Raw genomic sequence first — 26,737 nt, 5'->3', positions numbered from 1 at the left:
TTGACCTCTTGAACAAGGAGATGAAAATAGCAAAAACAGATAAGGAATTTGATTAGAAGCAGTAGACAGCGCAGCAGTCTTGTTGATAAGGACATGAAAAGTTAAAAAAGGAAAGAAAGTAAAAGTTCCAATCCAAATGAATGAAAACTGAAACTAGCTAATCTATCTGGACTAAACTTGGAACATAAGAAGAGCACACAAGTGGGACGCAATATCTGGGGAAAGTATGTCCAACTTTGTCAGGTTTCGCGAGATCAAGAGCGTCTCCAAAGTTGACAGGTTTGTAGTATCCATCTTGACCAAGGATGAAAGCTGTTTGGTAGCGATATGTCTTGTCTAGCTCAAAAACCACGGCAACTTTGTTCTCCTCGTCAATGAAGAAACTGGTAGCCATACAGTCAAACTGAAAACCAGTGAGTGGTCTCAAATCCACATTCAAAAAATTGCGCCACGACACTGCATTGGGGTCGATGTTAGTGGAAACCCAAATCTCTAAGAATGGGTCAAAACACTGGTACAACACGGAGAGCTGCTCTTCTTTGACACAAGATAAAGCGAGAGTCTCATCCGTATAAGAGTGAAAAGGCAGACGAAGACGCGGCCCAAACCTCTCTGCCGTAAAATCGAAACAGAGTATAAAGTCTTGGAGCCCTGAAGTATCTATCTCTTGGTTTCCCTCTTCTTCGTCCAGGATTAGTTGCTCTCTAGCGAAAAAGTAAGTGTTTCCCTTGAGAGACACGCCACGTTGATAAAACGCTATATCCCAGTCGGAAGTGACATCAAGAACCTTCCATGAATCAAGGCTGAAATCGTAGATTTCGTACCGGAAAAAGTGTCCTTCGATATGGAGGTAATCATCCACAAACCTCAAGATTTTGTGGTTACGGCGGTTCTTGTCATAACCAAGAGCACACCTGTCTAACCTGTGGAGATGGTGTCGGGGTTCGAATTGGATCCACCTCGTTTGCCCCAGATAGGGATTCCAGACCAAGAGCCTCGTCTCGTCTTTGATGACGCATAACACTAGACCGTCGCATTGAAAGAGTTTAGATACCACGATTTGGTCAAGTAAACTTATCTGCTTTATAGATGGTAAGGACTGGTCGCCCTCGTTGCGGACACCTTGGAGATCGAATCTCAGCGAACAAACCCTATAATCCATCATCATGAATCCCAGAAACTGCTTCTCTTTACCCAAACATACACAACTTTTGGATAAAGCATTCCACTGTTTGCAGACAGATCGCACTGTCTTCACAGATGTTATCGGAACCCTGCTAAGTATTGCCGCTACCATATCCTCGTCAAGATCAGACATCGTCGTCGTCATTGTTACAAAACAATCAAATGCTCTAATAACAAACTAGAAAACAATTAAGACTTCTTAAATACTACAGTAATAAAAAAACTAGTAAATCTAAACTTTTCAACTAGAAAATATTATACGTGATTATCCTGATATAATAATTGTTAAATAATCGTCAGTATTTTCTGCATTTTTTTTAAATGATTTATTATTGTAGAAGTAATTATATTTACTTGGAAACAAAAATATACACAAGTTCTAGTTATCGTGATATATTTTTTAAAGTCAGTAATTATCGATGTCACAAAAATGAAAGAAGAAAAAGTCAGTAATTATCAAAATGGGTATTTGCGTAAATTAACACGACAACCAAAACCTAAAATCAGACCAGACAAAGATAAAAGAAGAAAGACAGGCAGACAAGTCGATTCGAAGAATGAAAAAATCGAGAAAGGTCAAATTTTTCTCTCTTTTTTTTTTTTTTTAGATCTGAAGCGGGGTAGATGAATGTTCCGCCTTATGCCACGATCGGAGCAAGGATCGGCTCAACATCGCTTCTGTTACACAAGACTCATGGAATCGCTAAGCTGATGGCGAATCCGATCGCTGACGAAGAATCGATTTCAATCTGATCGGCTCGAAGGTGGCCTTTCTCTGATCACTTCATCTCATAGGTTTTATATTAGTATTGTCATTCAATTGTCTGATCGTATGTGCTTGATGGAATTTGATCCTAAACGCTTTGAAAATTGTTTCAATTCGTGATTTGAAAAGAAAAAAAAAATTGAACTTTTGTAACATTACTAGGCTTATCCTTATACAAATACGCCTCTGGATCTCATCAATGGCGACCTTTATCAATCTCGAGGATTCCCCAATGTTTCAGAAACAGGTTTGGTCTACTTTTCAGCTTATGGGTATTTTAAAATCAGGAATTTTGGTATAAATTGTGTGACTTTATCACCAAAATTGTTGTCTTGCGTCAGGTTTGTTCATTGGAGGGGACATCTGATGAGCTTAAGGATCGCTGTCAGAAGCTACACAAAGGTGTTAAAGAAGTTTATGTACGTTAAATCTATTGTTTTCCTATTCTCATGTAAGTCTTAGATTATGTAAATTAGGCTTTATGACTTGCTTTATTTTGCAATTTAAAACCGTAATAGTACTTTTGTCAATGTATCTACGTGGGCCAGAAATTTTATCAGCGGCTGACAGGAATTGTATTACTTTTCTTTTGTAAGGGAAGTCTGGGAGAGGCATCCAAAGGAGAAAATGGCTTTTACAGATTGTCTGGAAGAATTTGGGGCTCGACATGATGATCTTATCAGTCTTTCAATTGGAGGTCGTTGTTTGCATCCATCTCTGTGGTCTTGCTAATCTGTTAATTATGAGTCTATGTACTATCATTTGCCACTTTATTCCTTTCATTAGTGATAAGAGACTAGGGTGATGCAGGTATTCTCCAGTTGCTATGGAGTACATTCAATATAGTGCCAAATTTTTAGTAGTGAAGTTGAGCCTTGCTGTGTTTCTTAGCTAAGTGTACCTTATTAGATATTTAAATTAGTCATGGAATAAGCAGTGGTAGTGGGAAACAAATAGGAAATTAATCACCTAGGTATATTGGAAGCTTTCAGAATCCATAGGAGGCACTTCTGGCATTTGGTTACCTTAGAGTGATTTCGTAAAAATTGGGTTTTTTAGCTTTCATAGACTATCAGATTTCTTGTTATTGATTGTTAACAAGTTTGTAGATGATTTTGTTTATTAAGACTGGTCTACTGAAGCTTCTCTTATTTGGCTTATAATCTATCTCTTCTTAGCTTAAGTCATCATCTTAGTTTATGTTTTTTCTCTTCATTGCTTACATTTCATAATTTCTAAGATTATATCACAAACAGAGGTACTTTAAATGTCTTTTTTTCTAACATATATATTTTTTTCTTCTTCTGAGTGATACCAGGCCCAGTTATATCCAAATTCATAAATACTCTTCTGAGAGCTTGCTTCTTACAAGAATTTTCTTTGCTCCCAGGTATTCTCATTGTATCCGGTGAACAATAGTAAATGCCAGTAAATACTAACAAAGGCCTCTCATCATTGAGAGTGTATTCCTGTTTGGTAATTTAAACTTAGATTTGGTTAGTGTGGTGGTCTTTGTTGATTCAGGGTTTAGCATCTTGATATATATATATATATTTTTTTCTGTATATATCTGTTTTGAGTTACTTATCAACTTTGTGAAAAAGGGATGAATGTAAGGTAGGACAGTTTGAGTTTAAAATGCCAAATATGCAGTCGATTTAGTGTAAATCCCTTAACAGTGTCTCTTTCTATATAACAGTTATGGTATTTTATGGGGAAAATTTTCTAGGTGGAGTATGTGTTGCTTGAGAGGTTGATGAACTTTATTAGTGCACTGAGTGTCTCGAATTTTATAGTTTGATCGATAATGTCTCTTATTTCTTGTTCCAAATTATATATCGAGAAGTAACTATGCTGTTTCTACCATTGCAGGATCCTCGGAATCGATTAGATAAAGCTGCTCATTTGTACGATCAGGTACTTTCTCCCTTAATTTCTTGTGCGTGCAGTTGGATGCACGTTTTCTGATCCTTATTAAAAATATGTTTGAAAGCTGGTGTTGCACACCACAAGAATGCACAGATGATTATATTCTTCATCTGAACTGGTGTGATGAGTTTTCTTCCTGCTTGTAGTCACGAGAAAAGTTTCCTTTCTCTCTTGCTTTCCTTAACCTCTTTATTGTGTGTTTTTACTCTCTGTTTAAATTTCCTGATATCCCTTACACAATTATTACTAGCATCTTGTGCGCCAATGCGATTGTGCAACACTGCAACATATAGAGACTCGTTTGTGATCATTTGACACTTACAAAGCTGGATTTCTTATTGTCTTACAGAGTTCCTTTCTGTACCGATGCAGGTAATCAAACAGGGATATTTATTAAAGCGTTCATCAAGTTTGAGAACTGATTGGAAAAGAAAGTTTTTTGTCCTTGATAATCATGGTTCTATGTACTATTATAGAAGTAATGGTAATAAATCAATGGTACGTATGCACTCTTTTTTCCTGCCTCATTTCCATGAGAGTCATCCATAAGTCCTTTCAAATTTGGTTATTCGTTTTACATGCCAATTGTTACAATTTCTGAAATCTCGTTGATTGTTCATGAATCCTTTCTTTCCCTGAATTGAATTATTGATTTGTTATGAAATAGTGGGACAATAAATGAGTAGTAACAAGTCAACAAGTGATAAGATTGCTGTATCAGCTTTAATTGTTAACTCTATCAGGTCATCAACTGTGGAAAATTTTCCTATTTTGACACGAACTATTAATATTAAGCGTTTAATGAATTGTTGCGTGTATAATACCTGGCACTTCCTCATGCTATTGTTTATATCTATAGAAGTATAGATTGTAGAACTAACCATCTGTTTAACAGTTGAAGCAAGTCCTACATCTGTTTTTTTATAACAGATGACTTTTTTGCTATTCGTATTCTCAGGGATCTCAGCATCACTATAGTGGTTCATCTGACCATAATACTGGGGTGTTTGGTCGCGATTTCGTGCAAGAGATAATCGATCAGGTTCGCTCACTGAGGGCAGCTTAGGCTATAATACTATTGATCTTGGCATTTCTTTTATAAAACTAGATGCAGAAGACATGGATCTTCGGCTCTGTTTCAGAATTATTTCTCCTCAAAAAACTTACACACTCCAGGTACCCATTTTACTCATTATAGTATTTGGTTGGTGGATTCCTCCAAATTCATTCTATGGAAAACAAAGCTGTGCTCTTTACATTTTTTTTTGATGTTTATTGTTCCTCCAAATTCACTAAATAGAAACACTAGGAAAACAGCAGATATTTGATGTTGTGTTTTCTATTAAAGCAGGAAAAACTAAAAGCCAACAGTATGCACCAAAAGACAATTCATGGTCCTCATGAGAACAGTATGCAATGCAGGAGAAGGTGTGTGTTACTTATCTTTCTTCATCATATCCCTTTTAATGTTGCGGGACCCTCATGTATTGTACCAAAGTGAAGCCATTATAGGCTTGTATATTCCTCCTCCTGATGACTCTTTTGGTGAAAACTGTGCCATTTTGGGGAGCCATTCTGCTCTCAGTATAATTGAAAAGAATTTGTCCGTTCCTCTGGCCAAAGAAAAGCATTTTGAATAAGATAGTTTGTAAGTAACTATAGAGTGTATGAGTTTAGTCTGTAATTTTTACCAGCGTTCTAGATCTCACAGTGCTGTTGTTGAGATTATTGGTTGGAAGCCAATTTTCGTTGTTGTCATAAAATCGTCCAGATTCTATCTTGAAGAGCCCTGTTGTGTTTGCAGGAATGTTTTGGGAGAGAGTGAAGTCACCGAAGACTTCGAAAAGGTCGAAGACGTCTAGAGCAGTCACCCATGTAATTCTTGATCCATTTAAGATACGGTTTACGCGAGTTCCACCTGAATAAACAATTAAACAATTAAATAATTGCTTTTCATCTCAAAACCTAGATACGATTGAATTAATTGCTCCCTAAATTAGGGATTTGTATCAACCCCTAAATCCGATTGAGTTGATTGCTCCCTAAATTAGTGATACATATCAAAACCTAATTCCGATTTAACCTAAATTAATTGCTTGCTTTAGGATTAGGGTTTCATAAACCTTTGTTAATTGCTCTCTGAAGTAGGGTTTATCCCAAAACCTCTACAGATTTTTGCGTTTTACTGAGATCCAAATCGTACCTGGATTGAAAAACACCATCTCTTGAAGATTAGCCATGTCGCCTTGAAAAGTGTGGATCGCCGAGATTCGCGGACGATCGTTCTTGATCGGGAGGGGAAAAAGGAAACAAGCTGATCTGAAAAAATTTTGGAAAGCGTGTGAAACACTCTAATGATATTTCCTTTTATACCACTTGCGTTTTTTTGCAAATAATGCGTTTTAAAAGACATAAAAATAAAAGATACAGAGAGAAGGGTATAATCGAAAATATGTATTATTTGAAGCAATAATTATTAAATAATCTTCAGGATTCTGTGGTTTTTATTTATTTTAATTGTTCTATTATGGAAGTAAGAACAGATGGTTATTATGGAGTGATAAATTTTCCGAATCATTGTGATATTGTTATACATTCAACGGCTAATTTTAAAGTAGGATGACAAGTGTGTTAACTGTTCATCATTCTGAGAACGGATGGTTAACATATTCATTCATCACCTTCCTATCTTTTCCCATCCAACCATGAACTTAACGTAAAATTACAAACGAGAAACTAGAGTTATATTTAAATCATCTAAGAATGTTTCAAGCTCCAACGAGAAGCAGTAGCACTAAAAACGATAATCATAAAGCAACTTTGAGATGATGAAAGATGCATATCCATCACAATCGTTTTTATCTTCACTTGGAGCTTAATGTAAAAGATAATTTAGGGCGTGATTTGTTTTTACCCAGCAGCTTAATCTGTTTGAGGCGTTCTTCTTCCTCTTCAGCTTTCTTCCTTTGCATCGCTTCTTCTCTCTGTCTTTGCAGCTCCTCCAGCTCCCGATACCGTTCCTCCTCTTTCCTTTGCCTCTCCATTGCTTCTTTCCTCTGAGCTTCTTCCACTCTCTTAAGGTTCTCCTCTTCTATTCTCTCCCTCTCTTCTTTCTCTTGTTGCTCTCTTTCCTGCGACAAACACCGCATAACCCCCTGAAAAAAGGCTCTCTTTTCAACAAATGCTCCATGATGGACAGACTTGTAATATCAAATTTTTAATAAGGAATTTGAATTCATTCTAATACACCACGAGCAAAGTCATTTCAAACCATGCCACTGCATAATAAGGAATCTGACAAGAGCATAATCAATTTAATAAAATGAGGAAATGCCCAACAGTCTCCACCTAGAAAACTAAAGCAGCTCATAGAAATGGCAATTTCTTTTTCCCTTTAAGTTACTCTACTCCAGAAGTGAAGTCACATGAATAGATTATCCGTGAAACTTAGCAAGAAAAAAAACATCTTATGAAAGAATGACCATCAACATCTGCAAGCTTTTTGACAAAAAGATTCTTTGTATTGAGAAGGGTATTAGGCTTTATTCTTATTTTATGAAGAACGTTACCTCTTTTTCTTTAGCCTCGATAAGAGAAGCCTCCTTCTCCTTATCAAGTTGAACCGCCACTTCTTCAATAAGTCTCTTCCGCCCTTCCTCCAGCAGCTTTAGAATTTCCATTTTAATTTTTTCAGAATGTAAACTTTCTTCGACCTTTCTTTGAATAGCTTCTTCAACCCGTTTCACAGTTTCTTCCTCTATCAGCTTCAGTTCCGCTTCACGCTGTCGCCTGGAAGAAAATATAGTGAAAAGTTAGAGGACACCCACAGCAGATCCAGAATCTTGAATATCACCTGAACTTTCTCATGTCCTGATGTCTTCAATCTTGAACAGCAAAACCAACAATTTATTCCAAACCAGAGACAAATAGGTGAAACTTTTTTTTGTTTCCACTCCTCCCAACGCCAACGGTAAATTCGTGAAGTATTATTTTGTATCGCCATAACACAAGCAAACCTTCACCGAGGCTATTCATGTGCTTTTGACATATTTACAACTCTAACTCAATCATGATCCATAAAATGACTCACGGTAACTCATCAAATCGAGATAGTATGAATATTTGTGCCAGAGGATCAAATCTGAACAAGTCGAAAGATAGCTTATCTTCCATAAGTGAAGCCTGTGAGAGAATACCGTGAAACCTGTTGCACTTTGAAGACTAACAATCAAGGACTTCCACACTAGACAGTCTACACTAGAATTACATTACCTTATTTCACAATAACATCCATCATAGTTAAAATTTTGTATTGATTTACCTTTTTCGCTCTTCCTCTTCTCTTTTAAGTTTTTCTCCATTCCTATGTTTAGCTGAGTCAAGGGATGCGGAAGGAGATAGAGTGGAACTCCTACTCTTTTGTCTTTCGTAACGTTTTGGAGTTGGAGAACGTCTCTTAGGAGTAACAGATCGACTTCGGTGGCGTTTAGGAGAAATAGAACGACTTTTTCGTCTGTACAATACCCCAAATAAAGCAGTAAGCAAAATATGCAACTAACGAACTACCACGCACGTGAAGACTAGCCATCAGGTTGCCTACAATTTCACATAAAGGAAGCAAAAGTATGTGCAGTTACCTCATACACTGTAAAGAATTATCAGCTCCAACTTTTATCACACGAAGAAGCTAATGAGACAAGGGATCAATGAAATAACACCAAACAGCTATCCATCAGCAGCTCATTTCCTCTCCCGTGGAACGGGGAAGAAATTAAGCTTTTTATAGTGGTAAGAGCATGTATCATTTTCTTAACTTGTCAGCCATGTTCTCAACAAATTACTATATGATCTTACCTAAAAAAATGTAATGGTTTTGTCTCATTATTGCTAACAAACTTCACTTCAAAAGAACATAATAGTTGCGCCTGAACTGATTCTAACAAATAATCACGCCATCTATCTAGACATAATACAAAAATATATACTAGATCAGAAATCAGTACTCTCAATATCTCAACTTCACTTATGTCTTTACTGATTCAGGCTGCATTGTCTAAAACCACAACTTTACACACTGCTCACAACAGCCAAATGAATAAGATATTTCCAAAAAGAAACATCACTCAAAAAAAGCTTACGATAGAGCCAGCAGCATCCAGACATTGCACTCCCTTATAGAGAAGGGTAGAAATCTAAGTGGGAACTATAGTAAAAGCAATTGAGATTCTTACAGTTCTTTTTGTGTAACAAACCAATGATAAGTATGGAAAAGCGCAGACACATTACGGGTATCACCTGCTATACGAATAAGAAGAGTACGGAGAACGGCTTCTGTCTCGTCTAGTCCTCCTGCTACGCCTATGCCTTACAGGAGACCTGGAATGCTTTCTGCGACGTGTCGGTGATGGAGAAGGTGACCTCGATCTTGACAAGTCCCGAGGCATCTATAAACACGCCGTAGAGCAATATCTTCCTTTAAGTTCAGGTAAAATCTCTGAACTTGCAAGAAAAAATCAGGATTTGTTCTGCAAAATCCAGACGCGATAGCTCAAGTTAACAATTCAAAGAAATCATATCGAATAAGATCGAGCTTCGCAAATCACAACCGAAAATCTAATTACACATAAAAATCAAAGACCTAGCAGCAATTTCGGATTCTGGAGAATCTCCCAAATAATAATTCAAGGATCTCATCATCGAGCACGTAAATTACTAATCTAATATCTAGTAAATTCCCTTAACGTTCGTTTCGTGGAGTAGGCTGGGTAACAAAACCCTAAGAGGAATAAAACTCTGCAGAAAACAAAACATTGAAACCAAAAGAGGAAGCTCATGGGAAAATAGCTGAATCGTCCGACATACCCCGAGAATAGCGTTGTTGGATCGCCGGAAGAGTCAACACAGAGATAGAGGAAGCTTAGGCAGGACTCAGGAGCAGGATTCGTCGGATTCGGATTACAACATTGAGCTTACTTTTTTAGAAGATGAAGAAGAAAGCGACGATAGCTTTTTGTTTTTTTAAATAATAAAGGGAATTGGTTGATAAGTCGTATAATTCGTTAAGAAACATGGAAATAACAAACAAAAGCCTTTTGGGCTTTAATACGACCCTTTTTAAGTTTTTGTATCAGTTTTTAAATTTGGGCCTTTTGAGTGCATCTTTCTTGGATGTGTGGGAAGCACCTAGTAATATTTTGAAGCTATTTTTCATCTCATCCTCTAAACTCACAAGTCACAAGTTACTATTGCTATTATGTTGCATACTGAAGATGATGTAGCACTGCCTCCACCTTGATACACCAAATATGGTTTGCGTACTTTCTTAATTGCTACGATTGACGCCTGCCTAGACACAAGGAGAAAGAAAAAGTTTACGAGGTTAAAAGAAAAAAAAACACATAACGCCTGAAAGCTTCTTTTGTTAATCTTCTATTTAACGTTTTAACTTCTTTTTTTCTGAGCATAACAATGCTTTAACATTGCCGCAAATTTCATGCTGCATGTCATCCTCTTCTTTTTGTTTACTTGAAAAAATCACGTTTCACTAAACCCACGATTCTCATGCATATATAGTTCATCCCACACCATATGCTCATCATACAACATGATCATGCCTGCCTAGGTTTAGCAGGATTAAAGATACCTAAATACTCATGAGTATGGAAGACACTTTTCCTTGTTTTCAGATAACATCATATCTTAAAATATATGTATATGGGTTTTCTTATATTTTATTAATCAACATAGTTAACAGTGGAACTTTCAATCCCTATTATATGCCTATTTTGTGACCGAAACGGTTATCTTATTTTTAAATTATGCCGCACCACTTTGCCACAAACAAAATATATTCTTAGGCAATAGCTACTATATATATGTACACACTAGCTACACACAAAATAAAAGAGGACTGAATCAAACGACGTAGCTAGAGCAAGCTAAATACGAAGAGTAGATATAATATATATGCACAAAACTAATACATGAAGAAGCAAAAGATCGCAACCTTCGTCAAAGAACTCAACTTACAGATGAAAAAAGAATCTACGAGTCTCCGATACGTACACATCCTCGGGACCGTGGTCTTCTTCTCCTCCGTCTCCTCTCTCGTCATCCTCCTCGCTCTCTACCTTAACCAACGCCTCCAAACCTCACTCTTCCTAGTGGAAGAATATCACACACTCTCCTCAAATCCACTAACTTCTCCTCTCTCCCATCCTCCTTCTCCTTCTCCTCGCAGCCCCATGATGAATGGAACGACTCATCCAAAGGTTGCGTTCATGTTTCTGACGAGGTGGAATTTGCCGTTGTCCCCTCTTTGGGAAATGTTCTTTAAAGGGCATGAAGGGTTTTATTCCATTTACGTTCATACCTCACCAGAGTTCACTGAGGAGCCGCATGAATCTTCAGTGTTTTACAAGAAACGCATACCAAGCAAGGTATGATTAATTAGGTTTTGTTGGCCTATTGTAGTATTTTATTGAGATACAGTTTGAAAATGTATAAATTTTATTACAAGGCAGTAGAATGGGGGAAATCGTCGATGATGGACGCAGAGAAGCGTCTTTTATCTCACGCGTTACTAGAACCTTCGAACGCACGCTTCGTCCTCCTCTCGGAGACTTGCATCCCTCTCTTCAACTTCACCACTGTCTACGATTACCTAACGCGCTCCACACGCTCTTTCCTCGGCTCGTTCGACGACCCAAGGCCCATGGGACGAGGCCGTTACACACCCAAGATGCTCCCACACGTGTCGCTCTCCGACTGGCGGAAAGGAAACCAATGGTTCGAGGTCTCGCGTAGAGTCGCCGCCGAGATCGTCTCCGACCGCCTGTACTACGACGTGTTTAAGGATCACTGCCGGCCGCCGTGTTACATGGATGAACATTATCTTCCGACGTTGGTTAACAAGATCTGTCCGGAGATGAACTCAAACCGGACCGTGACGTGGGTGGATTGGTCGAGAGGTGGATCACATCCAGCGAGGTTCGTGGGGAAGGATATTCGGGTCGTGTTTATGGATAGGATCCGGTTCGGGTCGAATTGTAGCTACGAGGGTGAGGTGACGAATGTGTGTTTTCTTTTCGGAAGGAAGTTTCATGTGAGCACCCTCGAGCCTCTCATGAAGATTGCTCCATATTTGTATGGGATTTAGAATTTATTCAATATTTATTTCTAAAATATAAAAACATTATTTGCTCGAGTGACCAAAAAATACTTTCAATTAGTGTAAGTTGAATTAAGAAAATAAAATAAAAGATGGCAACAAGGTCAACTTTCTTGGAGTGCAAACCAAGTTCCAAATAACAGAATTTTAAAATTGTACAGAGAGACAACAAGTTTATGTTAAAAGTCTCAACGCTGATGTGCATTTTAAACTCAAGTAAGCAAGTGTCTTCAATTTGTAAACAGTTATCTAAAAACAAATCTTCCATTTTTCTGCAACCTAAAAATTCCCTGAGGCAATGGAGGTTGGAAGGAAAAAAGTTAGTCGAAATGTAGAGCATCAAGATCTTGTTGGGCTTAAGAAGAATCAATATCACTATGCCAAGTCAATAGAAGAGAATGAGAAGATGGTGGAGGAGATGCGACAACAAATACTTCAACTCGAAAAGCAACTCAAAGAGAAAAAGGTATGTTAGTCTGTTGTGTAGTCTTTTATCTCTCTATACATACATAATATTGTGAATCGAATTAACTAAAGCTGGCGAATGTTTTACTCTATCAAGCACAGGTTGCTCATGATCAGTACATCTCAGGACTAGAAATCAACTTGCGTCATAGATGGAGACCGATCGAGGATGACCAGCTCATGGTGAACTTTCCGAACTGCACTAAGAAGATGGAGCTAGACAAACTCACTTTTGCTAATAACGCCTATCGTGACAAGAAGTCTATTATATCATTTTCGTCCGGGGAACGAGAAATTAATTTCCACGTTAGAAACCCTAATTGCTAATTACGCTGATCACATATATATTCTCTCAGTTTGATCTGTGATTACTCATCTCAAAATGTTATATAGAAACATATGTTTTTTTTTTATACTATATTACAGAATCTAAACAATCAGATGTTACACAAGGCGCATTGCATGAGTGGTGAGAGACGCCTTCTTAAGATGCTGAATCCAAATAAGGATGATACAGAGTCTGTTATTTCCCTTGAACAAATTAAAGGACAAGTTAAGTACTGTAATATTATACCCATTCTTAATCTTTTAAATTTTTGATATTCTATATACATATATCAGAACTGTGATTCAAAATTGAAGGTCTTGTTGTGATTGATATGTTTTTTTCTTTTTCTAAGCTGATTTAATTATTTCTGTAGAGCAGATGAGGAAGTTATATTGTTCGAAGAAATGGCCATATTTTGATAGCACAAGCACAATCAATGAAGAAACATACGAGAGAAAGCTAAGGGAACTTGAATGCGAGAGAGATCAAGTGTTTGTTAATGCTCCTTCTCAAGCCTCTCTATGGAAATCATTACCTTCTACCAAGGACTTACGCAACCAGATCAAGGTCAAACCGTGTTTCTTAATTCCATTTGTGTGTGTTTTGTCAACCGAATTATAACAAACGTTAATCCGGTTTAGAGTAATAGTAGTTCTTCTGATCTAAGCCATTTGGTGTAATCTATAAGGCTATGGATGCAAAAGATGAAGAAAAGAGGAAAAAAGTATTGAAAAGAAGAAAGAAGATAGAGTCAAGGGAAAGAAAGATAAAGAAGACAGAGAATGAGATCAAGTCTATGAGAAAGATGATGGATAGGATTCAAACAAGAGAGCAGAAAGCTTTGGAAACCATTTCACATGATAGGACTTGTTTAGAGAAAATCACATGTTGTTAGAACTAATACTGAGATGTTTATAATGTTTCAAACCCCTTTTCAAAATTAAAATTTGTGAAAACTCGATATTGTTTAAAGGAGATTATATAATGACGCATAAAAATAAAAAGGATCCGAAGAAGGGTATATTCGAAAATATGAAATAGTTGTGGAATGGAGCTATTTCTAAAGCAATCACTATCATCACTCATCACCAACTGAAAACGCCTCTGGATCTCGCCAGATCCCATCTTTGCACCGAATCACACAACCCAAAACTCGAATCACTTGTCGGTCGGGTCGAATCTTCACTCTTTCCTCTGAAAGTTTCTTCCTTTTTGTTTCATCAATGGCGACCTTTATCAATCTCGAGGATTCCCCAATGTTTCAGAAACAGGTACATTGGAAAGCTTTGGTCTATTATTACCTTCTGGGTATTGAGAATTCAGGAAATTTTGTATGAATTATGTGACTTTATCACCAAAAGTGTTGTCTTGCGTCTGTTCTGATTGATTAAATCAGGTTTGTTCATTGGAGGGGACAGCTGATGAGCTTAAAGATCGTTGTCAGAAGCTACACAAAGGTGTTAAGAAGTTTATGTACGTTAAATCTAACTTTTTCTTTCTCTTTTCGTCACATCTTTCCGTGGGGATAAGATTTCAAGCATATCATTTGTGGCATATTTTCTGAAAGTGGGAGTTGGATTTTTTGGTACCATTTTGTCTCTACTCTTACCTAATTAGCAGATGTGAAGAGCTGTTTGATCACTAAAATTCTCATGTAAATCTTCAATTATGTATGTTGTTGGGTTTATGGCTTGCTTTCGTTTGCTACTCAAATAATGTTAAACCGTAACATTACTTTGTTGCTACTCCACTTTTGTCATTGTATCTATGTGGGCCAGGAATTTTATCAGCGCCTGACAGGAATTGTATTACTTTTCTTTTGTAGGGGAAGTTTGGGAGAGGCAACCAAAGGAGAAAATGCTTTTGCAGATTGTCTGGAAGAATTTGGGGCTGGACATGATGATCCTATCAGTCTTTCAATTGGAGGTCATTAATTTTGCATCCAACTCTGTGGTCTTGCTAATCTGTTGAATTATGAGTCTCTCTACTATCATTTGCCACTTTATTCCTTTCACTAGTGATAAGAGACTTGGGTGATGCAGATATTCTCCGGTTGCTATGGATTACATTCAATACAGTGCCAAATTTTTAGTAGTGAAGTTGAGCCTGTTCTTAGCTAAGTGTACCTTTTTAGATATCTAAATTAGTCATGGAATAAGCAGTGGTAGTTGGAAACAAATACGAAATTAATCACCTAGGTATGTTAGTTCAAGATCTCTGGAAGCTTTTAGAATCCATAGGAGGCACTTCTAGCATTTGGTTACCTTAGAGTGATTTCGTAAAAATTGGGATTTTTAGCTTTCAGAGACTATCAGGTTGCTTACTATTGATTGTTAACAAGTTTGTAGATTGATTTTGTTTATTAAGACGGGTCTACTGAAGCTTCTCTTATTTGGCTTATAATGTATTTCTTCTTAGCTTAAGTCATCATCTTAGTTTGTGTTTGTTCTCGTCATTACCTACATTTCATGATTCCTAAGATTATATCACAAACAGAGGTACTTTTAAAGTCTTTTTTTCTAACCTATTTGATTGTCATTCTTCTGAGTGACACCAGGCCCAGTTATATCCAAATTCATAAATACACTTCGAGAGCTTGCTTCTTACAAGGAGTTTCTCTGCTCCCAGGTATTCTCATTGTATCTAGTGAACAATAATAAATGCCAGTAAAGACTAACAGATGCCTATTTGATTAGTGTGGTGGTATTTGTTGATTCAGGGTTTGGCATCTTGTTTCTTTTTCTTCTGCATATGTCTGTTTGAGTTACAAATCAACTTTGTGATAAGAGGAGGAATGTAAAACTAAGATAATTTGAGTTTAAAATGCCAAAATATGCAGTCGATTTTAGTGCAAATGCCTTAATAGTGTCTCTTTATATATAACAGTTGTGATATTTTATGGGGAAAATTTTCTAGGTGGAGCATGTGTTGCTTGAGAGGTTGATGAACTTTATTAATGTTGATCTGCAAGAAGCTAAGGTATTCGTTTCTCTTCTAAATTTGATTAATTTTTTTTTTTCCTCAGTGTACTGAGTATCTCAAATTTTATAGTTTGATCAATTATGTATCTTATGTCTTGCACCAAAGTTATATATCGAGAACTAATCCTGTCACATTCCAATCAACCCTATGCTGTTTTTTACCATTGCAGGAGTCTCGGAATCGATTTGATAAAGCTGCTCATTCTTACGATCAGGTACTTGGTTATAGAGTCTATAGCTCCCTTAATTTTTTGTGCATGCAGTTGGATGCACATTTTCTTCGCCTAATTAAATAATGTTTTGGAAGTTGGTGTTGCACACCACAAGAATGCACATAACTTAACCTTTGCATGATATTCTTCATCCGAACTGGTGTAATGAGTTTTGTTATCTGCTTGTAGTCACGTGAAAAGTTCGTGTCTTTAAAGAAGAACACAAGAGGAGAAATTGTTGCAGAGTTGGAAGAGGTAGAACAATTTTCTTTTATGTATACCTTTTTGTTTGTTTCTCTTCGTGGCTACTAAGAAAAAGTGAAGCCAAAATCTCTCCTAAGTACATATATAATAAGTTGATGTCATCGTTTTTTAATATTATTTGCCATGCGGTGTGCTTTCTTTCCCAGCATGGTAACTTAAATGTGCTGCCATATTTGAATGATAGGATTTGGAGAACTCAAAGTCAACATTTGAGAAGAGCCGTTTCAATCTAGTATGCCGACTCTAGTAACAGAAGCCATTGTTATTTACTTTCGATATCTCTACTTTTACTTTTAAGTAAATTTTTGCATTGGTTGAAGAATGCAGGTAAATTCATTGATGACTATTGAAGCTAAAAAGAAGTATGAGTTTTTAGAATCAATAAGTGCAATTATGGATGCCCATCTGAGATATTTTAAACTTGTAAGGTCTTTAATTTTCCATTTTAAATCCTTACCTTGTAAACAAACTAAGTTTGACATTTGTGATGGTGACCCTTAATATGATCTCTTTGTGTTTCAGGGATATGACTTGTTGAGTCAACTGGAACCATATATTCATCAGGTACAAACTAGTAGTCGACCTGATGTCTTGATATTTTGGATGGGCAGGACAAATTGTGAGCTTCTTTAGTTCCCAGAGGCGATTTAAATTTGCAAATGGGGATGTATAATATTAGGTTAGATGAACTGAGGTCTTGAAGAGACTTTTTAGGCTTTTGGAAGCCCAGGGTCATATAATTTATCAATTCAAGTTTTTAAAGTATACTTTTCCTTACCACCGTGAACGACAAAACATTTTGTTTAAAATGTAAACAACGAAAGTGATCCCAAACTTTAAATACGAAAGACTTGGTTTACCTGGGTTTAAAAACAAAATCCATAGGTAAAAGCTTGGTTTATCCAAGATTTGATTTTGCTCTTTCCACATGCGATGTGAGATCACCAAAGTTTCCTGATTTCTGATGAAGTCCACTCATGCTGACTTGTGATTATTCTTCTTACAGATATTAACATATGCTCAACAATCAAAGGAACAGTCTAAGATTGAACAAGATCGGCTAGCAAGACGCATTCAAGAATTCAGGACACAGTCTGAATTAGACAGCCAACAGCTAGCCGCTAATGCAGAGCCCTCTGGTGTTAACAGAAACCGTGTTGGTGGAGCCATTGCTTATAAAAATACCGAAACAAGTTTAACGGCAGACAAGGAAGTAAGCATTTCTGATTTCATTCTTGCAAGAATCGAGAGCAGTTCATGTTTACCTTAAGTTTCCCGTAGCTCTTTTGTTCTCTTTGTGCTTATGAAAGTGGTGTTTAGTGGTGATCGATTAATTAAGAAAATTTTAAGTGTTTCTTCTCTTTAGAGGGAGATGGGTAAAGGTAGGAAATGACAGTTAAGAAGATGGGAACAGTCCTTTTTTACTCTTGCGTGTTACTGTTTTTAACTGTCTGTTTAAATTTCCTGATATCCCTTACAAAATTATTCCTAGCATCTTGTGCTTGCAATTATGCAACATATAGAGTCTCTTTTGTGATCATTTGACACTAAATTTTCCAGCAAAGCTGTATTTCTTATTGTCTTACAGAGTTCCTTTTTGTACCAATGCAGGTAATTAAACAGGGATATTTATTAAAGCGTTCATCAAGTTTGAGAACTGATTGGAAAAGAAAGTTTTTTGTCCTTGATAGTCATGGTTCTATGTACTATTATAGAAGTAATGGTAATAAATCAATGGTACGTATGCACTCTTTTTTCCTGCCTCATTTCCATGAGAGTCGTCCATAAGTCCTTTCCAATTTGGTTATTCGTTTTACATGCCAATTTTTACAATTTCTGAAATCTCGTTGATTCTTTCATAAATTCTTCTTTTCCCTGAAATGAAGGATTGATTTATTATGAAATAGTGGGACAAAAAATGAGTAAAGCAAATGATAAGATTGCTGTATCAGCTTTAAGTTTTAACTCTATCAGGTCATATCACCAGCGGAATATTTTCCTAAATTGACACGAGATATTAATATTAAGCCTTTAATGAGTAGTTGCGTGTAGATGACCTGGCACTTCCTCATGCTATTGTTTATATGTATAGAAGTATAGATAGTAGAACTCACCATCTGTTTAACAGTTGAAGCAAGTCCTATATCTTTCTTTATATTCATAGTTTCTGTTTGTTTATAACAGTTGAATTTTTGGTTATTCGTATTCTCAGGGATCTCAGCATCACTATAGTGGTTCATCTGACCATAATACTGGTGTGTTTGGTCGATTTCGTGCAAGACATAATCGATCAGGTTCGCTCACTGAGGGCAGCTTAGGCTATAATACTATTGATCTTCGCACTTCTTTGATAAAACTAGATGCAGAAGACATGGATCTTCGGCTCTGTTTCAGAATTATTTCTCCTCAAAAAACTTACACACTCCAGGTACCCATTTTACTCATTATAGGATTAGGTTGCAAGATACAAGGCGACATAGTACTGAATTTTTTTTGGTGGGTTACTCCAAATTCATTCTTTGGACAACAGAGCTGTGCTCTTTAGACTTTTTTTCAAGGTGTACACTAGGTTCCAGTCCTTGCCTTGCAAACAACCTACATGGACCCTCATACCAAGTGTACCGTTGTTTCATGTCATTCATGCTTTGCTTTTGCTTTTGATTTCTCCTTATAATTGGGTTGGTTTTACTGGTGATAATGATAGGATCTAGTTGGTGATGCAGTCATAGATTTAGTATCTTTATACTGGTTCATTCTTCTTCTCCTAATCTAAGTACTTCAGAATGCTAACAGCACTTCTCTTACCTTACAGGCTGAAAATGGAGCAGATAGGATGGACTGGGTAAATAAGATCACTACAGCTATAGGGACGCTTCTCAATTCTCATTTTCTACAACAGGTTGACACAATGAGCCTTTGGCTTCTCTTTCACATAAACTGAATTGATATCAAAGCCTTGTTGCTAATACAGACCATATTTGCAGTCACCAGTGCGATACGTGGATAGAGACAACACTTCTTCTGTTCCTGCTGATGTTGTTGTCTCTGGGGATCAAATTCGACATAATGATGCAAGAGGAAATATCGGGGATGATGTCTCTACAATACTCAGAGGAATTCCTGGCAATAATGCATGTGCAGAGTGCAATGCTACCGAGCCTGATTGGGCTTCATTAAACCTTGGAATTTTGTTGTGTATTCAATGCTCTGGTGTACACAGGAATCTCGGTGTTCATATATCCAAGGTATGAACTATTCTTAGAAAAATTTCTTAAACGACTTTCCTTGAGATTTCTCCATGTGTGAGCTAGTTTTGTACCACCAAGTCGGTAAATTCGATCTCTTCGTCATCCAGAATTTGTAGAACTCGATGTGGTATTTTGAAGTTACTTAGTAAAATTAACTCTACAAGGGTTTAAATTTCTTGCAAAAGTCAACATCACTGTAGTTATAACCTTTGGAGGGGTCAAGTATCCAGATAAAGTTGGTGCATGGATGTTTTCGTTGGTGGGTCCCTCAGTGCTATATCTGGAAGCTAATGTCACAAATGTTTTACCCCACAAACTGCAGGTGAGGTCCCTCTCACTAGATGTAAAAGTATGGGAGCCAACGATCTTGGACTTATTTCGAAAATTGGGTAATGTATACTGTAACTCACTGTGGGAGGGACTACTTCACAATGACAATGACTGGTATGATTTCTACTGATAAATTTTTTGGTTTGTATTTTAAGTATGAACCAATTACCAAACACTCTATCTTCCAACAGTCTCCTGATCCATAAATCATGCGTGTAACTGTTGAGATACATCATGATAAACAGTGATGGCTTTTTGCAGTGAGGAAGGATCAACTTTGTCGCGTGCTGCAATGTCAAAACCATGTCCAGAAGATTCCTTTAGTGTGAAGGAGAAATACATCCTAGGAAAGGTATGGCATTGGTTCTTACTTTCGATGTCCAAGTCGTGAAATCTATCTCCATGGTCACAGGATGATTGATCAATGTCATTTAGAGGCTTAGATTATGCAATGTGAAAAGGCAAAGATGCAAAAAACAACAACTAAACCTGATTGAATGTTTTGTGTTTGGGTCAGTACATGGAGAAAGCATTAGTCATCAAAGATGAAAACGAAGCAAACTCTTCTGCTGCGAGTAAGATATGGGAAGCTGTTCAAAGCAGAAATATACGTGAAATCTATCGACTGATAGTAACATCTGGGGATGTGAATATCATTAATACGAAGTTCGATGATATAACTGATATCAATGCATATCACCATGTTGATGCAGCAGATAAATCAGTAAAAAAAAGACATGACCCAACTGTTTGTCTGAGAATCAAAGAATCCAACGAACCAGGAAACTGTCTTCAAGGCTGTTCCTTGCTCCATGTGGCTTGTCACATTGGTGACCCTGTCTTGCTTGAACTGTTGTTGCAGTTTGGTGCTGACCTAAACATTAGAGATTATCATGGAAGGACTCCGTTACACCATTGTATATCATCAGGGAACCACAAATTTGCAAAGATTCTACTGCGAAGGTACATTTTAACATTTCAGGAACGCATTTAATGTTTATGCTATATTTCTGGATCAAACGAATGTTAGGGCTCATCTAAAACCTCCTAGTTCTGCATCCCATTGATTCCATTGCACTGTTTCTTTGGTAGCTTGGCTCCTCCATTACATTTTCTTGATTAGTCTTTGGATAAGGAAATAAAACGGTTGTTTATATATTGTTATTTTGTTTGGGTAAACGCAGAGGAGCACGCCCATCGATAGAGGATGATGGAGGACTAAGCGTGCTGGAAAGAGCGATGGAAATGGGAGCCATAACTGATGAAGAGCTCTTTCTTCTCTTAGCTGAGTGTGCATAAACCTACACTACACAGCTTCATGAGAATCAAGACCTTAAAATGTAAAACCATGTAAGACAGGGTGGTGGTGGTACAAGGTACTAGATTCCGCTTAAGTCATATACACAGCGTTTTGGCTTTTGAGTTACTAGATTCTGCCAAGTAATGGTCACAGAGCGTTTTGACTTTTGAGTATAAGGATTATGATTTAAGGACCACCTACAGTATATATATCTCACTTTCAAATTACTACAGCTTTTATTTTTCCAATTGTCACTTTTGCGTTTGCATTTAAGTTTACTTGTGAAAAATAATTTCATTACAATTTCATTTTATATGCTTTAGCCGATTCAATGTACGTCTTAACAAAATTTGTTTAGGAATATCAAAAATTGTGGATATAATGGAAAACGTATGTAATAAATATCTAAAAATATTATGTTACAGTAGTTTTGTTTTATTTGAGAGTGAATGAGATTAGATTACATGCAATCATATACAGGAACTTGGGAGCAGATATATAATTGATGTTTTGGTTTAATTAGATGATAATATATAAAATAATATGTTATGTGTGAGGTCAATGGATTTTAAAAGATTTAACAAAGCTTATATAATGATAACATAGTAAAAGTATAAATAAATTTAATTATGTAATTGAGAAGGAGATAACTACATATGTGCACTAAACCGGAAGAGAGCTGAAAGATAATTTTGTTGTTAACCCGAATTTGAATTGAGAATCCGATCAAAGTCAAACCTAAATATTTCGGTTTTTTCTCGGTTATTCCATATTTGCTAAACCGAACTAAAATTGAGTTGACCGATGTGCAGAGAGCCACGCTGATCCGCAATCGCAAGGCCGAATTGTAGAAAACCAAACCCTTTCGAAAAACCTCTTTCTTTCTTTGGGTCTTCTTCGTCGACATATTGATCCGTTTCTTACTCTCTGTCGCCGGTAAGTCAGAAACCCAAATTCTTCTGTCTCCTGTGTTGTATTTCTCTGTTATTGATTTTTTCTTTGTGCTCTTTTTTTTTTCTTTTAGTTTTCTGAAATGAGTCCCAAAAAATGAGAACAAAGGAATCATATGGGTTTTCTGTTTGTTTTGAATCTCTGATTAAAAGAGAGATTTTTGTATTCATCAAAAGTTTGAGTTATTTTGATTCTTCGTTATCATCAAAAGGAAGAAGGAAGGATTTTATTCGAGTTTAGATCGAAATGGGACTTTCTTAGACTGTTCCCAATATACGACAGTAGCTAAGCTTTCTTCTTTGGTGAAGTTCAACTGCAATTTGTTAGCTTTGAGTTCGATGCTTGATGATGGCGATTTCTGGTAAGTGGAACCATTCATAGTTACACACATGTACAGTTGTTTGTGTGTTTGGAGGGATTTTTCAGATATGTGTAGTTGTTGAGTGTTACATAACAGCTCCCTTGAGGCTCTATGTGATTAAGTATTGCATTACCTTGAAAACGCTTTTGTCAACAAACATGCTCTGATGGATTTGTCTGCCTTCTGGGTGGTATTTGCGGACTATGTTTTGTTTGCATTTGTTGAGTGTTTGCAGTAGATCCTTGAGGCTCTGCTGTTAAGCATTACAATAATTCTGAAAACTCATTTGTTGGAAACATGATCTGATGTATTGGTTACCTTTTTGCATATGAACAGTTCAGATGGCGAAGTCTTGTAAGGGTCTTGCTGAAGAGCTTGTGAAGTGTCTTAGTGACTCAATCTGTGTCAAGGTAATATAAAATATGTTTGAACTAGTTAGTGTATTCGTTACCTGTTAACTGTATACCAATTTGCTTTATCTTTATATCGGATTTTGGTAGGACGAGAAACGGTCAATTCGGGACTGCGCTGGTGAAAAAAGCCCATGTATACCAAGTGAGTGTGTTGGCTTAAGGGAAACCTACTTTAACTGTAAAAGAGGACAGGTATGTTTTGCTTTCTTTACTTGAATAGCTTCATTTTTTCGTGATAATTTGATTTTGGAATCATGCATGATGTTCACAGATAAGTATGCTTGCCAACCATGAGAGAAAAAATCAAAAAATTGTGAAGCATAGAATATTGATTCTTTAGTTGATGATGTTCGAAAGATTATATAGTCTCTTGGACTAAGTTGAATTGTGTTTTCTCTAGGTAGACATGAGAGCCAGGATTCGAGGAAACAAAGGGTACTAACAAAAGAGATAAATATCGGGGACCGAGCACGAGCACCTGTTTGCTTGAGACCACATTTTCGCTTTGTTTTGTGTTCTTTTTTGTTATCAATTGCTTTGATTTTTAATAGTTGCAGCACTATATGAAGGGGCGAGGCAGAGTCTTACCAACTTAGTTACTTGCCATGTCAATATCAAGTTAGGCTTGTTCCTATACTCAACTTGATTTCTTTTGCTCTTTAAAATTGTATTACATGGGACCAGATGCTACTGAACATCATCTTGTAGTTTAAAGAAAGTATGAATGAAAAAAGATTCTTCTGTTCTTTCAATTACTCAATGGCCACATTTCAAAGTGACCAACTCAACATATCTTATGCAAGTCCTACAAGGTCGATGAATCAAAATGGCGTTACAAAAGAAAAAGAAGCTTTACACTATGAACCCTACTTCAAGAATCACACGAGTCATTCTACGAAAGCAATGAAGAAGGCCCAGCCATTTTCTCTAAATGCTCACTTGATCATCCCTTGGCAAGCTCTGAACTGTATCCGACCATCTCCCAGGTGAATGTTCGCTACTGTTAGATGAGAATGGTGCTTCGGCCCTTGCATCCCTCACCATTTTCAACACCTCTCTCATCACAGGCCGGTTTTCGGGCTGAATGGTAACGCAAACCGTTGCAATACTTAAAAGTGCCTGAAGTTTCTCCTCTGATGCTTCGTTGCCTGAAGAAGTCGGTTCCTCGCCTGATTCAGTCTCTTCCTCTCTCACAGCACGCACCCATCTAGAGATATCTGACCCGTATTCTTGAACAAGGTCCTGGAATGGTGTTCTACCTGTTAGAAGCTCAAGAAGAAGAACCCCGAAGCTATAGACATCAGAGGGCTGTGTAGAGGCTTTTCTTGGGTCTCTGCACTCTGGTGCTTTGTAAAAGAGAGAGACTGCGCTTGTTTCTTCAACCGAGTCAGGGTCATGGAGAGTGCTGAGGCCGTAATCCGTGAGGCAAGACTCGAAATCAGGACCTAACAAGACATTGGACGATTTCAAGTTACCATGAGTCAGGCCAGGATTCTGATGAATGTAGAGCAGAGCGGAGGCCAAGTCCTCGGCTATTTTCAGGCATGAAGTCCAGTGAAGAGGTTTCCCACTTCCAGAAGCCCTAGTTCCTACAAACAGACACACACACAAAACACAATCAAGCTGGCGAATGCATCCAAGTTTCCACCCAGACAATCACATGCATTGCTATAAATAAGAACGTTGAGAGAAGCTATCAATGGTGGATATTCAGCCCATTAGATACATACCGTGGATGAGAGTGAAGAGACTGCCATTGGGGAAGTAATCGTACACGAGCAAGCGTTCTTCTTTGGCTTGGAAATAGGCTCTGAGAGGCACCAGATTTGGGTGTTTGAGCTGTCCCAGGATCTCAACATGTCTCTTGAATTCCTCCATGCGAGGATACCTCGCGTTCTTGAGCCTCTTCACAGTAACGATGAACCCAGACTCCATCACAGCCTTGTAAGTGCTCCCTAATGTTCCTCTTCCCAGCGTCTCTGCCGAAGCTTTTAGCAGATCTTCCATGGTGTATCTCACCACCGTCTCGCCTGAATCACTTGTTCCGAGGAAAACAAGAGTTCCCACTGCTCCTTCTTCGCCTCTTTCCCATGAGAATCCTCTGTCTTTTCTCTCAATGTCTCTCTCTGTCTCTGCAGATGTAGCTCCTTCTGGTTCAGCTATTCCTTTACCTTTTCTATCTTCCCTCGGCGCTTGGCTCTGTGGCTTCCGTCGCCAGCAAACAATAAGCAACGTCAACAGGAAGATGAGGATTAGTACTCCGCCGACTACACTTCCGGCTATAATTCCGATAAGCTTTGCATTCTTCTTCTTGGACTTAGATGTAGGCGTTGGTTTCGCAGAAGGCGCAGGCGGTATTTCGCATGGAGTTTGAATCTGATCGCCGCAAAGAGCGACATTTCCGGCAAACGAAGACTCATCGAACTGCTTCAGAGCTCGTGTCGGTGGGATTTTACCAGAGAGCTGATTGTTAGATACATTGAAGAATCTTAGACTCGTCTGGTTAAGAGGAGGGATTGGACCATGAAAGAGATTGTCCTGAACATTGAGCGTGTAGAGTCGAGAGAGACGAAGCAGCGAGCTAGGGATTCGACCGGATAATCTGTTTCCGGAGAGGAAAATGGTTTTCAATCGGTGAAGAGACGTGAGAGACTCCGGGAACCCGCCGGAGAAGTTGTTATCGTTGAGAAAAACCGATTTGAGATTGACTAAGCCAGAGAGATTAGGGATTGAGCCGGAGAGAGAGTTAGCCTTGAAACTAAGAACCCTGAGTTGATCCAATTGGTTCAAACTCTTGTCGTCGAGTGAGCCAGTGAGATTCAAAAACTCAAGAACGAGCTTGGAGACTCTCCCATCCATACATTCTCTAACACCTTGCCAGTTGCAGAGATCTGTTCCTCGCCATGGAATCGAATTAGACGGATCGATTGAAGATTTCAAGGTGAGTAAAGCTTGGACGTCGCTAGATCTCGCCGGAGCAACGAAACAGGAGAGTACCGTAAATGCAAAGACTACTAGGAACAACAACGTAATCGAAGAAGAGGAAGAGTAAGCCATTATAATCAAATCGAATAGTGAGTGACTGTTCTCCTCAAGCTCTCAGAAGAGAATCAGAAATGATTGATACAGTTCGAAATCGAAGTTTCCATATTTAAAAGCTTCCCATGAATCTCTTCAAAGCCATCACTTTCCATTATGAGTCACTATCCAGATCTGCCCCATTATGCTAAAGCATCTCGATCGAAGCAAAAAAGGAAAAGTTCAAAAGAAGAAAGAAGAAGAAAGTGAGAGAGAGAGCTCTGCTCATTAATGGCGGAAAGAACTGGTCTGGTTGTGAGCATGAGGTAGGAGAAATATTAAAAATCTCTCTCTCACTTCAGTTTGGAAGTATCTTTTCTCGAAGTTCTTGGTCGAGGAAGATGTCATCACGTGAAGCCATGCTTGAAAAACTTGATTTTTATTGTTTCCTCAACTTCTCTTTTTTTCTTTCTTCTCTCTCTCTCTCTCTCTCTCACTGGTCACTGCGCCTTCTTCAATGCATTCATGAGTATTATTTAGTATAAAACTGCACAGCACACATTAAACCATTAATAATGGTGTTATGAAGGAGAGACGAAGGAGAAGAAAATAAAAGAGAGAAAAAATAATAATAATAATTTAGGTAATTTTTGTCTTTATATTTGGCATCGTTGTTATTACATTGCCAAGATCCAGAGACAGATAGGCTTTGGGGCCAAGGGTAGTTACTGCTGCTCGGAAAATTTATAGAGAGAAGTGTTTAGTGGTATGGAGCAGAAGAAATGTGGTAGGCTGAATTAATTTAAAGTAAAGAGA

The 26,737-nt window shown here is 37.6% G+C and overlaps 7 protein-coding genes across 15 annotated transcripts; 4 read left to right on the top strand and 3 right to left on the bottom strand.

Annotated features, from left to right (window-relative positions):
- Positions 1-34: 34 nt before the first annotated feature.
- On the bottom strand, positions 35-1,330 carry LOC17897496 (F-box protein At1g10895). The gene has a single exon (XM_006304968.2). The coding sequence runs from the start codon at positions 1,328-1,330 to the stop codon at positions 158-160; it is 1,173 nt and encodes a 390-aa protein (XP_006305030.1). The 3' UTR covers positions 35-157.
- Positions 1,331-1,747: 417 nt separating this feature from the next.
- LOC17900097 (ADP-ribosylation factor GTPase-activating protein AGD4) lies at positions 1,748-21,507 on the top strand. 4 transcript variants are annotated; one of them, XM_023788940.1, is made up of 22 exons: positions 1,748-1,949; positions 2,114-2,131; positions 13,942-13,964; positions 14,061-14,114; positions 14,240-14,316; positions 14,669-14,769; positions 15,401-15,471; positions 15,760-15,822; positions 15,995-16,039; positions 16,226-16,291; positions 16,485-16,532; positions 16,628-16,723; positions 16,823-16,864; positions 17,307-17,513; positions 17,912-18,037; positions 18,513-18,728; positions 19,113-19,199; positions 19,285-19,545; positions 19,871-19,992; positions 20,140-20,230; positions 20,396-20,841; positions 21,063-21,507. In XM_023788940.1, exons 4-22 carry the CDS (start codon positions 14,067-14,069, stop codon positions 21,175-21,177), a joined length of 2,328 nt encoding a protein of 775 aa, XP_023644708.1. In that variant the 5' UTR covers positions 1,748-1,949; positions 2,114-2,131; positions 13,942-13,964; positions 14,061-14,066; the 3' UTR covers positions 21,178-21,507. The 4 variants fall into 4 exon arrangements, with proteins under 4 accessions (XP_023644708.1, XP_006304451.1, XP_023644709.1 ...); XM_006304389.2 differs by having other exon boundaries at positions 2,114-2,135; positions 13,946-13,964; XM_023788941.1 differs by having other exon boundaries at positions 1,900-1,949; positions 2,114-2,139; positions 13,950-14,114.
- Positions 6,510-10,276, bottom strand: LOC111832481 (uncharacterized protein At1g10890). Of its 3 annotated transcripts, none has more exons than XM_023788946.1 (5): positions 9,743-10,276; positions 9,176-9,405; positions 8,202-8,393; positions 7,450-7,669; positions 6,510-7,011 (listed from the first exon to the last, which is right to left on the bottom strand). In XM_023788946.1, the coding sequence occupies exons 2-5, from the start codon at positions 9,322-9,324 to the stop codon at positions 6,745-6,747; spliced, it is 828 nt and encodes a 275-aa protein (XP_023644714.1). In that variant the 5' UTR covers positions 9,325-9,405; positions 9,743-10,276; the 3' UTR covers positions 6,510-6,744. The 3 variants fall into 3 exon arrangements, with proteins under 3 accessions (XP_023644714.1, XP_023644713.1, XP_023644715.1); XM_023788945.1 differs by having other exon boundaries at positions 6,510-7,035; positions 9,743-10,274; XM_023788947.1 differs by lacking the exons at positions 9,176-9,405; positions 9,743-10,276 and adding an exon at positions 8,518-9,162 and having other exon boundaries at positions 6,510-7,035.
- On the top strand, positions 10,779-12,175 carry LOC111832480. The gene is made up of 2 exons (XM_023788944.1): positions 10,779-11,319; positions 11,400-12,175. The coding sequence occupies exons 1-2, from the start codon at positions 10,864-10,866 to the stop codon at positions 12,036-12,038; spliced, it is 1,095 nt and encodes a 364-aa protein (XP_023644712.1). The 5' UTR covers positions 10,779-10,863; the 3' UTR covers positions 12,039-12,175.
- Positions 12,349-13,930, top strand: LOC17900554 (uncharacterized protein PFB0765w). The gene is made up of 5 exons (XM_023790090.1): positions 12,349-12,516; positions 12,618-12,821; positions 12,942-13,067; positions 13,222-13,410; positions 13,532-13,930. The coding sequence occupies exons 1-5, from the start codon at positions 12,349-12,351 to the stop codon at positions 13,736-13,738; spliced, it is 894 nt and encodes a 297-aa protein (XP_023645858.1). The 3' UTR covers positions 13,739-13,930.
- A 493-nt stretch (positions 21,508-22,000) lies between the features above and the next one.
- On the top strand, positions 22,001-23,649 carry LOC111832526 (cytochrome c oxidase assembly factor 5). 4 transcript variants are annotated; one of them, XM_023789317.1, is made up of 4 exons: positions 22,001-22,114; positions 22,832-22,900; positions 22,991-23,095; positions 23,304-23,649. In XM_023789317.1, exons 2-4 carry the CDS (start codon positions 22,832-22,834, stop codon positions 23,343-23,345), a joined length of 216 nt encoding a protein of 71 aa, XP_023645085.1. In that variant the 5' UTR covers positions 22,001-22,114; the 3' UTR covers positions 23,346-23,649. The 4 variants fall into 4 exon arrangements, with proteins under 4 accessions (XP_023645085.1, XP_023645084.1, XP_023645086.1 ...); XM_023789316.1 differs by having other exon boundaries at positions 22,003-22,114; positions 22,827-22,900; XM_023789318.1 differs by lacking the exon at positions 22,001-22,114 and adding an exon at positions 22,139-22,490 and having other exon boundaries at positions 22,827-22,900; positions 23,308-23,649.
- Positions 23,629-26,527, bottom strand: LOC17898524 (inactive leucine-rich repeat receptor-like serine/threonine-protein kinase At1g60630). The gene is made up of 2 exons (XM_006305889.2): positions 24,634-26,527; positions 23,629-24,492 (listed from the first exon to the last, which is right to left on the bottom strand). The coding sequence occupies exons 1-2, from the start codon at positions 25,958-25,960 to the stop codon at positions 23,831-23,833; spliced, it is 1,989 nt and encodes a 662-aa protein (XP_006305951.1). The 5' UTR covers positions 25,961-26,527; the 3' UTR covers positions 23,629-23,830.
- Between the last annotated feature and the right edge of the window lie 210 nt (positions 26,528-26,737).

This window comes from Capsella rubella, unplaced genomic scaffold, assembly GCF_000375325.1.
Source record: "Capsella rubella cultivar Monte Gargano unplaced genomic scaffold, Caprub1_0 scaffold_1, whole genome shotgun sequence".
Taxonomy (NCBI): domain Eukaryota; kingdom Viridiplantae; phylum Streptophyta; class Magnoliopsida; order Brassicales; family Brassicaceae; genus Capsella; species Capsella rubella.
This window is presented reverse-complemented; position numbering and strand designations above follow the sequence as displayed.

What these genes read in the sequence shown, in the direction of transcription:
- LOC17897496 (XM_006304968.2), bottom strand. Translation starts at nt 1,330, where the DNA reads ATGACGACGACGATGTCTGATCTTGACGAGGATATGGTAGCGGCAATA.
- LOC111832481 (XM_023788945.1), bottom strand. Translation starts at nt 9,324, where the DNA reads ATGCCTCGGGACTTGTCAAGATCGAGGTCACCTTCTCCATCACCGACA. An exon ending in GAAGAGGAAGAGCGAAAAAG is followed by an intron (nt 7,670 to 8,201) that starts GTAAATCAATAC and finishes ATTTTCTTCCAG; the next exon opens with GCGACAGCGTGAAGCGGAAC. An exon ending in TCGAGGCTAAAGAAAAAGAG is followed by an intron (nt 7,036 to 7,449) that starts GTAACGTTCTTC and finishes GCCTTTTTTCAG; the next exon opens with GGGGTTATGCGGTGTTTGTC.
- LOC111832480 (XM_023788944.1), top strand. Translation starts at nt 10,864, where the DNA reads ATGAAGAAGCAAAAGATCGCAACCTTCGTCAAAGAACTCAACTTACAG. An exon ending in AGAAACGCATACCAAGCAAG is followed by an intron (nt 11,320 to 11,399) that starts GTATGATTAATT and finishes TTTTATTACAAG; the next exon opens with GCAGTAGAATGGGGGAAATC.
- LOC17900554 (XM_023790090.1), top strand. Translation starts at nt 12,349, where the DNA reads ATGGAGGTTGGAAGGAAAAAAGTTAGTCGAAATGTAGAGCATCAAGAT. An exon ending in TTGAACAAATTAAAGGACAA is followed by an intron (nt 13,068 to 13,221) that starts GTTAAGTACTGT and finishes TCTGTAGAGCAG; the next exon opens with ATGAGGAAGTTATATTGTTC. An exon ending in ACTTACGCAACCAGATCAAG is followed by an intron (nt 13,411 to 13,531) that starts GTCAAACCGTGT and finishes GTAATCTATAAG; the next exon opens with GCTATGGATGCAAAAGATGA.
- LOC17900097 (XM_023788940.1), top strand. Translation starts at nt 14,067, where the DNA reads ATGGCGACCTTTATCAATCTCGAGGATTCCCCAATGTTTCAGAAACAG. An exon ending in ATTCTCATTTTCTACAACAG is followed by an intron (nt 19,200 to 19,284) that starts GTTGACACAATG and finishes CCATATTTGCAG; the next exon opens with TCACCAGTGCGATACGTGGA. An exon ending in GCAAAGATTCTACTGCGAAG is followed by an intron (nt 20,842 to 21,062) that starts GTACATTTTAAC and finishes GGGTAAACGCAG; the next exon opens with AGGAGCACGCCCATCGATAG.
- LOC111832526 (XM_023789315.1), top strand. An exon ending in GTGACTCAATCTGTGTCAAG is followed by an intron (nt 22,901 to 22,990) that starts GTAATATAAAAT and finishes GGATTTTGGTAG; the next exon opens with GACGAGAAACGGTCAATTCG. An exon ending in TTAACTGTAAAAGAGGACAG is followed by an intron (nt 23,096 to 23,303) that starts GTATGTTTTGCT and finishes TGTTTTCTCTAG; the next exon opens with GTAGACATGAGAGCCAGGAT.
- LOC17898524 (XM_006305889.2), bottom strand. Translation starts at nt 25,960, where the DNA reads ATGGCTTACTCTTCCTCTTCTTCGATTACGTTGTTGTTCCTAGTAGTC. An exon ending in TCTCTTCACTCTCATCCACG is followed by an intron (nt 24,493 to 24,633) that starts GTATGTATCTAA and finishes GTCTGTTTGTAG; the next exon opens with GAACTAGGGCTTCTGGAAGT.